At 43.5% G+C, this 12,124-nt stretch overlaps 1 protein-coding gene across 3 annotated transcripts in view; it reads right to left on the bottom strand.

Annotated features, from left to right (window-relative positions):
- SYNE2 (spectrin repeat containing nuclear envelope protein 2) overlaps window positions 1–12,124 on the bottom strand; it is a 174,110-nt gene that overhangs the window by 61,168 nt on the left and 100,818 nt on the right. For all 3 annotated transcript variants that reach the window (XM_066188996.1, XM_066188997.1, XM_066188995.1), the window contains exons 67-78: window positions 11,918–12,025; window positions 10,113–10,307; window positions 8,232–8,399; window positions 7,146–7,265; window positions 6,084–6,196; window positions 5,292–5,433; window positions 4,256–4,387; window positions 3,542–3,694; window positions 3,081–3,290; window positions 1,814–1,915; window positions 645–764; window positions 293–493 (exon numbers count right to left, since the gene is read on the bottom strand). In XM_066188996.1, coding sequence (XP_066045093.1) covers window positions 293–493; window positions 645–764; window positions 1,814–1,915; window positions 3,081–3,290; window positions 3,542–3,694; window positions 4,256–4,387; window positions 5,292–5,433; window positions 6,084–6,196; window positions 7,146–7,265; window positions 8,232–8,399; window positions 10,113–10,307; window positions 11,918–12,025 — 1,764 coding nt within the window. The remainder of the gene's footprint in view (window positions 1–292; window positions 494–644; window positions 765–1,813; window positions 1,916–3,080; window positions 3,291–3,541; window positions 3,695–4,255; window positions 4,388–5,291; window positions 5,434–6,083; window positions 6,197–7,145; window positions 7,266–8,231; window positions 8,400–10,112; window positions 10,308–11,917; window positions 12,026–12,124) is intronic.

The following is a 12,124-nucleotide window of genomic DNA, read 5'->3' on the forward strand; positions in this document are numbered from 1 at the left end:
AGTTCTAAGGCTTAAGTAGTAGGCAGGACACAAAAATCCTTTGGGATAACTATAAGAAAGAATAGTTACACAGCAATGTGTTCTGAGGTAAGCAGAAACAGCAATTTATCACCAGAACTGGCACTATTTTGGTCTACTGAAAATCTTGTCCTTGTTTTCTGCACATACACCACTCCCTCCTCTTTGCTTTGAGCCAGTTACTCTCCTCCACTACACTGGAGAGAAACCAGTCAAAGAAAACAGTGCACCTTGCTATGCTGACCTGAGCAGTGCTGTGATGAACAACTCATACCTTGTGATTTTTCAGGTGAGACTGCAGAGCTTCCCTGCTTTTTGTTAAGTGCTTTGGATCTTGTGCCATCTTCTCTCTTCCAATAGCTACCAGCTCTGCAAACCCGTGCAGCAAGTCCTCATACTGGCCTTCACTGATGGAAGGGGAATTCAGCTCCACATACTTTGCTTTCAGAATCCCCCACATGTCATCCAGAACATCCTACAATGTAAGCACAGTGTAGTGATTCATGAAGGACAGAAACGAATCCCACAAACCCACAGAATACAAAATAACCATTTTGATGCTGCAAATGCATTGCTCAAGAGAATCAAACATTGCTGATTAAGTGGAAACTGTACTGTGCTCTTACCTCTAATTTATAAGCTTCCTGGATTAAGGTGATAGGTAACTGCAATCTTTCTCCATGGCCTCTCAATTTTGCTACTTGGTTTTCAAAGTTTTGCAACTCCACAGTACAGGCATCAATTTTCTGGATGAAGGACAAAATTAACTATTAGGAAGAGTTCCATTCCAATAAACTTGCCATTATCACTGGTAGTGCAGTGAATCCAGTGGCTGAATCTCTTCTGTGCTAGCACTTCAGAAAATCCGATTAGTTTATAAACTAAATGGAGAAACGTGGCATAACTTACTGTGTTCACACAGCACAGCCAAGAAGGGAATTCAGGTCTTGTGTCTCAGGACAATATTCAACATGCCTTCCTATTTACTAATTCAAGAGCAGCCATTAAAAGGAATCATGGACTCAGAACAGTTTTTTCTTATGAATCAGAAATACTCAGGGATTGAGACAGGATCCCTCTGAAGAAAGGAAAGCTATGTACTTCTGGTATTCCTTTTCCAAGAGTGGTTACCCAACAGAATATAGCCAGTCCTTGCTAGGGAATTCAGCAGGGAACACAACTCTCAGTCTGGCAGAAAATTATGCCTCTAAACAAGGTTATGAGCCTGTAACAAAAAAGCTTCAGAATATCCTCCCAGCTTTGGTAATAAGTAGGTAAATGGCCAATCACCATTCTGGGCAGGATATGCAGCCTGTTAATTTTTAATTTTCTGCTAATCCCAATAAAGATCAAAGAAAATAGCTTAACTGGTCAAATTCCATTTGATAAAAGTGGTCATAAAGGCTGCATGAGAAGATAGAAATACCAGAGTTCTATTCCCAAAGAAAAGTTAGTTTGGCATAAGAAAAAGCATAACGTGTAGCTCTTTTTGTTCCCTGCCATAGTATGGGGTGTATTTGCTCTGGGAGGTTGTGGAGAGACTGGTTCCTCCACTTCAACCACTAAAATGTCTGGAATTAGGTCTGAGTATGGATTGGGGTGTAGTTAAAAAAAAAAAATAAAAGGAAAAGGGGTGGTGGTGAATACAGCAAATACTGAAGAATTCACTCCTTTTCCCATTTTAAAAACTTAAGTTAGATTCACACTTTAGAAAATATGAAACTTCACAAATTGCAGAAAACTGGAAATAATAGCTAATGCTGTAAAAACTCTAATTTCCTTCAAATAAAATTACCTGAAGCTGTTCAGAAACATTGTGTCCACGTAGTTCATTCAAGCACTGTTGCAGAGCAGCTTTTTTCTCAGTTAACTGATCATAGAGTAGCCTGGTTTGATTCTACAAAAGGAATAAACATCAGAAATATATCACATAACAGGAGCATAATAATGACCAGACAAAATTACACAGCAAACAAAATTATTACCTCTTTAAGTGAATGCATCTTTTTCCTCAAAAAAAAAAAAACCCCTCAAAAAACCCAAAACACAAAAAACCCAACAACAACAAAACAAACAAACAAAAAACCCCAACACCAAAAGCAAGCATTAATTGGACAAGGGAAATTCTGAGTCTGTGATAAGAAGCAGATTACTCAGTCATAGTGATCCTCCGTGGCTGTAAAAATCTGGGAAAGTGGTAAGAGAATCAAATTATTCTCTTCTGAAAATGGGAAAATGAGCCCATTACTGGGGACTGATGTAACTCTATGGATTCTGCATAAATAAACATTGCAAGACAAGTTCTGTGGCTGTTTCTAGACAACATCCCAGTGTTCTTCAAAGGATCTGCTTTGTTATTCAGCAGTAAAGGGCCAGGATGACTTGCAGATGATGAGCACATTGGGAGTTTTGGTGGACATTGCAAACTGTATTTCAAAGACCAGACTCTTCCTTCCTTAGTTCAGACTAAACACCTGATCTGAATATTTTCCAGCAACAGATTTAGCCCATCACAAGAATCAAAAGAAAAGCTTCTCACAATCTGCTTTTCCACCAAAGAACAAAAGAAGGAAAATTTGTGAAACTGTGGCTTCTGCATCTGTGGCACAAAACCTAAAGGAACAGTAAATGCAGTGGGGTCAAATCAATCTCCAGTACATTGCTAAAAATAGCCCAGTGTCAGACATGGCACCACAAGGGAGGAAACCTGCCTCTCCTGAGGACACAGCAGCTGAAAGAATACATGAAACCCTCCTTGGCCTAGCCCTATGCACAGAAACTTGCTCTAGCCTGCAGCTCAGCCTCCATGGGATCCCAGATTATTTCCATACTTTCTGCATGCAAATTTTATAGTGTGATCCAGGCCTCTGTGGCAGTCAGCATCGCAAACAGCACTGTAACCAGCAAAATTAATCTGCCTATTGAGAGGCCAAGACAAGTTTTTTAAGTAGCGAAAAAAGAAAAAAGCCCATTAGAGGTTGCTGGTCTGTAACCCAATTGCATTAACACTGACAAGCCTAACAGATGCTCTGAAACAAGATGTGCATTTGGCAGTGGAGTACCAGGTAATTGCTATTATGATCCAGCCCAGCTTTCATGGAGCTGCTCCTCGAAGCAGTGGCAGCTTGAGTTTGTTCCAGCCGTGCCTGCAGGTTGTTAAAGCACTCGCAGAACACGTCTGTGCTCCCACCAGCGCAGCTGATGGACTTCAGAAGATCTTCCTTTTTCTCACTCAGATCAGCATGAAGTTTTTGCAGCTCCACAGACAGTGTCTAAAGGGTTGAAAGAAAAACAACATGAGTGAAAATGGTCCGTGCAAGGACTCTTGTCTATAAGAGACAGCAGGACTCGAGTTGATAATTGTAAAAGCAACAGGCCCAAATCTGTGCAATACAAAATAGTCTGGTGGTGCTGTTCCTGAATGATGCCAGCAGAACAGAGAGGAAATACCAGGCCATATATACTCTGCTGCATCAGAAATCCACAGGGGTTTCTCCTCCCCTGAAGAATTTGGGGGAGTTACCTCATAGAGAGCCTGCTGCACGGCTGCCTCTTCAGTGGAGAGCACGGAGGTGTTCAGCATCTCCTCCATGTTATTCAAACACCGGCTGATTGCCAGAAGCAACTCAAACAATTTTCTGTCCAAATTGGAAGAGACTTCCTCTGCCACATTATCCTGGGTAAATGCAAGCCAGCTTTCAGTACTTTCACCCAAGGCATGCCTAAGATTCATTCACTCCTATAAGGTTAGAGGTCTGCTCAGCTAATAGAAAAATGGAATAATGAAATACTGAAGGACAGGCTTGGATATATCCATGGAACATTCAGAGCTGTCAAGGCCAAAGCTGAGACAATGACCCTTTATGTACTGGACAGTGGCTGTGCTCTTACACGTCTCTAATCTCAGGCATGAGCACAAGAAGTTTGTCTTGTCAGCTCCAAGCCTGCAGATTTACTGAAACCATTCCCAGGTTCCTTAATTTATACAGTTCGAGGATTTTTACCCACAGTACCAAACTTTTGGACTCAAGTACAAGTATCGTAGTGGAAACTTGGAATGTTTCCTCTCAAAATCCTCAGCCTATTTCTACATTACAGTCCATACCCAACACAAAAGCTCACTACAGTGAATGCCATTTGCAATAATAATACGATTACTGTTTCCTAGTGTCCAAATAGTGTTTCGTGCCTAGGAGCCCCAGGGTTTTTTGCAATGCTTAGGACATGCCATTTTTACCTGTGCATGCACCACATTTGCTTCCTGGCTTAGGTCTCCCAGCTGGACAGTGTAAGTTTTCAGCTCTTCCACAGTTGGAGTTCCTGCACCTGAGAATGTGCCTCGAGGCAGCATGTTCATCTTTGTTGTGATCTATCATTTGGAAAAAGAACATTGCAATTAGAAGAACAGCTCAAATGAAGACAGGCTATGGGAAACAAAATAAAACTCCTGTCAAAAAGCATTAAAAGATTCAAGGCACTGACACAGAGCACCTGGATAGCAGGGTTCCCCTTCCACTGGCAGAAGTCGGACAGACTATGCCCTGATGGGAGCTTGACTGAAAAAGGAGCCTCTGATTCCCAGCTTTATGGGCTACAGCTGCAGTTTGGGTTAAGGCAACCCTACTGCCCACTGCAGGGTAAGTCTTGCCTGAAGAAGAGCTGACATTCATCTTTTTACATGCCTGATATTCTTCCACGTATTACAGCAATTTCAGAGGACAGAAAATCTAGTAATTCTCATTTAGTATGAACAAAACTGTTAATAACAGGAATTATAGTCTTGTCCAAGCAGTAAAAGTTTGCAGTCTGTTCAGAACATGCACACAGCTCAAACTCTGCTCTTGATGTGTGAGAATGAGAGAACACAATGGCGAATGGCAGAACAAAATTTAAGTCAGGGATTTGCTTTGACCAAAGTGTTTTCACTTGTGGGAACTGAGATTTCACCCACATCCACAGAAATCAGCTGCGAGCTTGCTGGATAATTCCCTTAGTTCTCTTGAAAGAAGTGAGCAGATAACATCTACTCTGAATATTAACAACATGGATTCACCTAAGTGCTCCCACACTATGCTTAGCACTCACTACTTCAGAGACATGATTTACCTCAAAGTAAAATTAAAAGACAATTATGAAAACACTATGCAGTAACAATCTCCTCTGGAGAACCCCTGCACAGGTTTCAGTTATCTGATGGAGAGCCACGCTACTATGACACAGAAAGATACACTAATTTCTATCTACACTGAGTGTTTTATGGAACTTAAACAAACCTGAGGTTCCACAAGCTGGCAGAGAGGAGATTTCATCTTTGATGACAGCTCCTGTTGTAAATATTGCCATTTATTACCCACTTGATCCTTTGGAGCTAAGGTGGCATCAGCCTGCTTCCTCTTTGAGTCAGATTCTCCATTACTGTGTTAAGAAAACATTGTTAGAATGACAATTACTGAGGCAGAGTAAGTAAAACTAGGTCTCTTTGCGTAAGCTTCTCTTGCTCCTGCCTCAAAAGCAAAGTGAAACCAAGTGCATGTATGATTATTAATCCAAGCTTTGATAAACTTGTTTGGACTTTCCCCTTCACATGAAACATGCCAGAGGCCTGCTGGCAGCCTTCACCTCTGAAATGACAACATGGGGAGCACAGTCCTGTAGGAAGTCTTGGTTCCGGGCTGGAAGGTGCCTGATGCCAATTTCCCTTTTTCAAAGCTGCTGCCTTTACACTGGCTGGGTGTGTCTGTGCAGCTGTACAGCCATGGCTGTGAACAGAGTTACCCAACTTGCCCACAGACAAGCCTGATTTAGCCCATGGCAGATGTCAGTCATGCCTGTTAGCAAGATCCCAAACTCTGGAGTCAGCCCAGTATCAGAGGGGCTGTCACATAAATGAGCCTCCATTTCTCTGGACTGCTGATGGCAAAAACCCCCCAAGCTTCTGCCATTTTTCTTCTAAAGGCACACAGAACCAAAGAACAGAATCAGGGGTGCCACTGCAGGGCTTCAGCAGGTTTAGGCAGTTTGACATCACTGAATCTGATTGTGTAACTGATTATGTTATTCTGTACCTGGATTCTGGTTTCGGAGTCACGCTGTCCTCAAGCTGTGGCTGCATTTTTTCCACGCACAACTCAATAAAGTCAATGAGGCTTTTCTGCTCAGCTGCTTTTAATTTCAGGTCCTGTGCACAGAGAATAACATGAAACAGTTATGTGAACTGTAATAATCCGAAATGATGATTGTGCTTTTCCAATCACATTTTACGTGAAATCATTTAGCACAGAAAAAATCATTCAGCTAAGAAAATAAGACTACATCTCTCAGAATAAAATACAGTTTCTGTCTAAACATGAATTTACAGAACAAACCATTTTCTGCAAACAGGCATTTTTATGGAATATATTTCTACCTGAGCTAAAGTTTTAAAAGCAAAGCTGAACCAGAAACAAACTGCATACAGAAATTTAAACACCACCGACTGCAATCCTTACATAAAGAAATAGGCAAGGGAAAATGGGGGTTTGCTCAAATATGAATTTGAGTTCCATTAGTTAAAAGGAGAGTGTTGAGTGAAAAGTGAGCAATTCCAGCAGCTCAAGATGGACCATTTTCTCCAGCTCTTTTCCAATAGCATGAAAAAGGCAAAAGTTAATTTACAGTTAGCAAAATAGAAGTAATTTGCAGAGCACAGAACATTACAGGATTTTTATACTGTGTTAACAACAACCTTAAAAGTCATAGTGAGTTATGCCATGGGAATAAGTTCACAAAACTTTAGTTTCAAATTTACCTTCAAAAAAACCAGCATCAAGTGTATAGATTCAGATTTCATAATACATCAGTCTTTTAAAGCTAGGACTCTAGACTTGTTTCACAATGATTCAGATGGCATCACCCACCCCTCCAATCTCCTAGCTTTCTGATACTACTAAAGCTTCTGGACAAGGGATTTTAGGAGTGAGGCCTTTCTCCATCCTGACAAACTCCCCAAATCCTGGAGGAGATGGGTAGCTGAAACCTACCCCTGACAGAGTTGATCCCACAGGGAAAAACTGCAGCAGCTGTAAGTGCAGCTGCCCCCCAGCCCACGGGGGATGCGGAGCAGCCTGGATGGGAGGAGAATTAATTACCTGTGGCTGCTGGAGCCTGTTGTGCTGAGGATGACGGGCAAGGGGCAGCTGGGATGTGCTGAAACCATCAGAGTGCAGGATCTCCAGGGGCTCTGGGTCAATCCTCTCCCTGTTGGGAACCTGTAAAAGGAGACCTGTTGTGGGAAGGCTTCCAGGCTTGACAAGAGAGCACCCACAGGTGCAGCCTGGGGAAAGGGCAAAAAGCAGAGCTGCCTTGGACTTACCATACACAGAATCAGCAGCACACGAAACACAACTGCTCCTTAAGCAGAGCTTTTTGTCCAGTTGAATTTACTGGAAATTTAACATCCTAACCATTCTAACTTTCTGCCAAGGTCCTCACATGTCTCCCCCAACATGTTATTTCGCTTTCTTCGCTTTTCCTGCTAGCAGATTAGTTGATACTAACCCTCCCTTCTTTTTGCTTGACCAAAATACAGGGATGTGCAATTTATGCTTATAAATTTGGTCATGCACCTGGATTTTCAATCTGTCTGTGTTCACAGAAATATTTCAACAACAAGCCTTTACCAGTGCTGATTCACACCAGAGGGACTGTGGCTGCTCTTAAATGAATACATCAGGTGCGCTTCTCTGATCCCATGCACAACAGAGAGGGAATGAGCTCTGAAGCCAGGGGTTACCATCTCACCCACTGGGAAACTCAGCAAAAACTGTGCAGCTGTGGTGCAGGAGAGCTGACAGAATCACTGCATTTGAGCATTGTTCAAAGAGAAAATTACTAAAAGGCCTCTCTGCTGTGATACTGTCACAGACAAACATCATGGCCTTTTTGGAGGCATTGAAAACCAAACCCTAAGTCCTTATCCTGTACTCTTAGCAAAATGCTGACCTCTGTCACTGAGCACTTAAAGCAGACAAGATGCTGTTCAGAGACTCATTAAAAATCCAATACTTGTTGCAAACTACAAGCAATTGTACAGCACTGTAAAGTAGAATAATGGCAACCCTGACATTTCTCCCTCCCTTGCTTTACGTGGTGAGCTCTAACTGTTCTTCTGCAACTGCGGACCATTAAAGCACCAGGACTCAACTCTTGCCCTGCACAACATTCATATGCTTTACCTGCTCTTCACTGTACTTGTCTTGAAGCATCATCTGGACATTTTCCAAATTGCGCTTCACCTCCTTCAGCTTCAAAGAAAGTGCCTCTGTCTTTTGTTGGTAGTCTGCACTATCTCCACAATCTTCCAGTAAAGAAAGGACCTTTTGTTCAATCTCTGATAACCTCACCTAGAAGGGACAGCAGATAATTACTCATTCTCAGAAGGGCAACACTCCTTTTCTGACAACATTCTGAAGACAATGCTGACACCTCCCCTGTCTGAAAAGATGAGAAACATGCAGGGAAAAAGAGAAATAGCTGCAACGCCCCTAGATTTTCTCCAATATAGTCTTTCTATTCTGGACAATTAAATGAATTTTATACAGAGTTAGTCTTAAAACTGTTTCAAACAAGAGCATCTGCAGGAGGTTATCTTAACTCAGATATCAAGTAATAAAAGAGGAGAGCAGAAATGACAGACTCCATTTGAATGCAACCAAGAAGACAACGCACCTCAGTGGGGGAGAAAGAGGCAATGCGCACACAGCTCACATCACTCTTTGGGAGGAATGATGCTGAACTACCAACACATAGGAATGTTTCCATGTGTCAGCCAGGCCGTTGTTAACTGCTGGAAGCTGACTTTTGATCCAAGCTGCTGTGAATCAAAGTGCATCCCTGCACACTTTAAAGTCACGTTTTTAAGGTGAGCACGGAAAAAGGTACCATGACTCAATTGCCAAGTAATCAACTGCAACAAATGAATTGCTTCACGTCATACGCCCATATCTAGAGACTGTTTCTCTTCCATTCTGTGTGCATTTGTCTGTGTAGATCTTGACTAGGTTAGAGAACCCTCTTCCCCTGCCCAAGTTCGTCTTGACATTGAGCCAGACAGTTTGAAGCTGACAGGAATTCAGCCTGCTTGTTTTCACCAGCTGGAGCTGCCCTGACAGGAACCCTGACCAGGATCCAGACACAGCCAGCTGCTTAGGTGCATTCAGGATCCTAATTCCCACAAAGTTCAGCACCTGAGCACTTGGCTGAATCACAGCCTAAACCCAGAGGCAGCCCAATTAAAAACAACCACCCAAAACAGCAACAAAACAGCTGGTAATGTCTCTCAGTAATTTAAAATAGGGACATTTTGGTATTGGCTCCTTTATTGTGAGCGAAATTTGTTGCTCTAGGTAGGCTCAGTGCTTGAAGCAAACTGGCACACCAGACTGGCACCGTGGGGAGCCCCAGCCCCGTTTTAATCTGCACATGCTGCATGCCAGGGCTGCCTCCCACCCAGCCCCTCGTGCCAATCCTGTTTTCCTCCTCCCTTTTTCACCACCAGGTACCACCCCACTCCTTTTGTTCTGCTGCCATGGGGGCAAGAGGCTGCCCTAGGTGCATGGCAGTAGGTCCAAATATCACCACTACTCAGAGGGTGGGGGAAAGCCACTATTTTTTCTGTGCTGGTAGTTTATGGAAAAAACTGGAAAAGTAGAACTTAGCAGTGTGGAAGCTTTCTTAGACCAGTCTTTTAAATCACTCTGACAAGCAGAAAGTGAAAATGTCAAAAGGAAAATAAAATGCTCTTTTGTTTCTAGCTGATCAGGACTAATGAAAAATTGCCTTTTAACAGAGGATTCAAATTACACTCAGCCATTATTTTGAAAATAATCGAAGTCAAACCAAAGCTCTACATATACTCCAGAATTCTACCTAAATCCCCTGGATGCACACAGACCCCCAACTCTAAAACCAGGTGTTTTAACCAAACCCTGGCAAAGCTGAAGGCAAGCAGTCACCTGCTCTGTGCAGAGAGTGAGGGAGCTGCTGAAGCAGGAGAGAGGCAGCAGGCAGACACACCCCCAGGGAAGGGGATGGCAGCAGCAATGTCACCACCTTACCTGGCAACCAGCAAGCTGCGGCTCCACCATCTGCTGCCTTTGGGGGGTCTGAGGGTGTGACCTCAGGGACATTTTAGTTTTGTCTAGCCATTGTTCCAGCTCTGCCACCTGGGCCTGGCACACCAGGAGGATGGATTCTGGCTCGGACCTCCCTCCATCCAGCGCGGCGTTGGGGACTGGATGCGGCTGGTGGCTCTGGAGCAAAGCACATCAAAGCAGCCTGGTGAGTGACCTGGTTTTGTAATTTCCCTCCCCTCCCCTTACCAGTGAGAGATGATTAACTTCCACACTCACAGAGCCCCAAAACGACTCTGTCACCGCGTTCCCAGACTTGGGGGGGGAAGCCACAAACCAAGAAGGGAAAAAAGGAAAGAAAGGGAAACACAGCAGGCAGGCAGTCCAAGATCTGGTGCAACAGGTTTCCAGGCAGCGATTTGCATCTGCAGGGATCTACCTGGGCACAGCAGCTATAGCTGAGTGCACAGGAAGTGATGACTCACCCTTAACCTGTTCTCCCCTGAGGAGAGATGTTTTTCTGTGGGAGTTACAGGCAAAAGCAATGCAGTTGGAAGCTGCAAAACAAGCTCTTGGACAACACTTATAAGCTACTTGTGTGCGTTCAGTTCCAACAGTGAAATATGCTTTACTCGGCCTCTAGGTCACACAATAAAAAACCAGTGTATTTTTAAGGACATCTTGTGCAAGTCTTCTTAAATACACTCCTTGAAGAAGCAATATTGCATTGCAAATGTCCATAACAAAAGTCCAAAGTACTTGGAGATAAAGAGCAGTGACTCAGAAGGCTGCACAGGTCTGTATATGGCTCCACACATGCAAACACACTGGTACTTAGTAAGTAAATGAAGCACACCACCACAAGAACAGAACTACCTGAATGCTCCCGTGGCTCCAGAGCACACATTCAGGCAACTGAGATGGCCAGTGCTAGTGCACAAGCTTCATATTAAAATGAGATTTGGCAGGAAAAAAAAGAGATCCAAACCGCACTGTTCCAGCTATCAATGTTATCACAGAATGATAGAATAGTCTGGCTAGGAAGGAGCCTTTAATGGTCAACTAGTTCCAATCCCCCTGCCACAGGATACTGGAAAAAAATTCTTCACTGAAAGGGTTGTCAGGCATTGGAACAGGCTGCCGAGGTGGAATCAGCATCCCTGGAAGTGTTCAAAAAATGTGTAGATGTGGGACTTAGAGATATGGTTTAGCCCTGAACACAGTGATTCTGGGTTAATGGTTGGACTCTATGATCCTGGAGGTCTCTTCCAGCCTCAACAGTTCCAGGATTCTGTGATCCCAAAAGCTGAAGCTGCTCTGCCACCAGACTGCTGCTCCTGGCCTTCTGGAGCACTCAAGTCTCCATACACTCCTTTGTATTTAACCTATAGGCTGCTGCCCACTCTTCCCTTAGCCTCTGCATGTCTTCCACAAAGCAGCAACACATGTCAAGCTCCGTAATTCCTCCTGTAACTGCCATTTAAAATTTCCATGGCTGATCTATGTTTACATCACTCAAACCCCTGCACTCATGCCTGTATGAATGACAGCAGCTTCCTTGCTGAAAATACTCCATTTTTACCATAGAAAATTGCACTTCCAAGGAGCAATTGAAATTTTTTCTCCCAGAGCACCAATATGAAGAGGCCCACAAAGGGCTGCAGGTATCTTACCATATCATACTGCAGCAAACTACAGTAGCAAAACCACAATGGACCAACGGCCTCTGCCCACTAGGTAGGTCACACAACTCACTCAGGAGGTCACCTTGTTCAGGCCTTCAAACTCACCACAGCCAGACTGCCGTTGCCTGTGCCAGGACCTTCAGTGCCCTCCAAAGTTGGCAGAGGTGTTTCTTCATTATCCTTACTGTGTGATTCAGTTATAACATCCTCATCCTGGAGAAAGAGAGAAGCAACAGTGGAAATATTTCTTATCTTCCATACAAATAGCGCAGTAGTAGAGATGTGGCACTTTGGGATATAGTTTAGTGGTGG

Source organism: Chamaea fasciata, unplaced genomic scaffold (assembly GCF_029207755.1).
Source record: "Chamaea fasciata isolate MVZ Bird 193981 ecotype frontalis unplaced genomic scaffold, bChaFas1.0.hap1 SCAF_7, whole genome shotgun sequence".
Taxonomy (NCBI): Eukaryota; Metazoa; Chordata; class Aves; order Passeriformes; family Sylviidae; genus Chamaea; species Chamaea fasciata.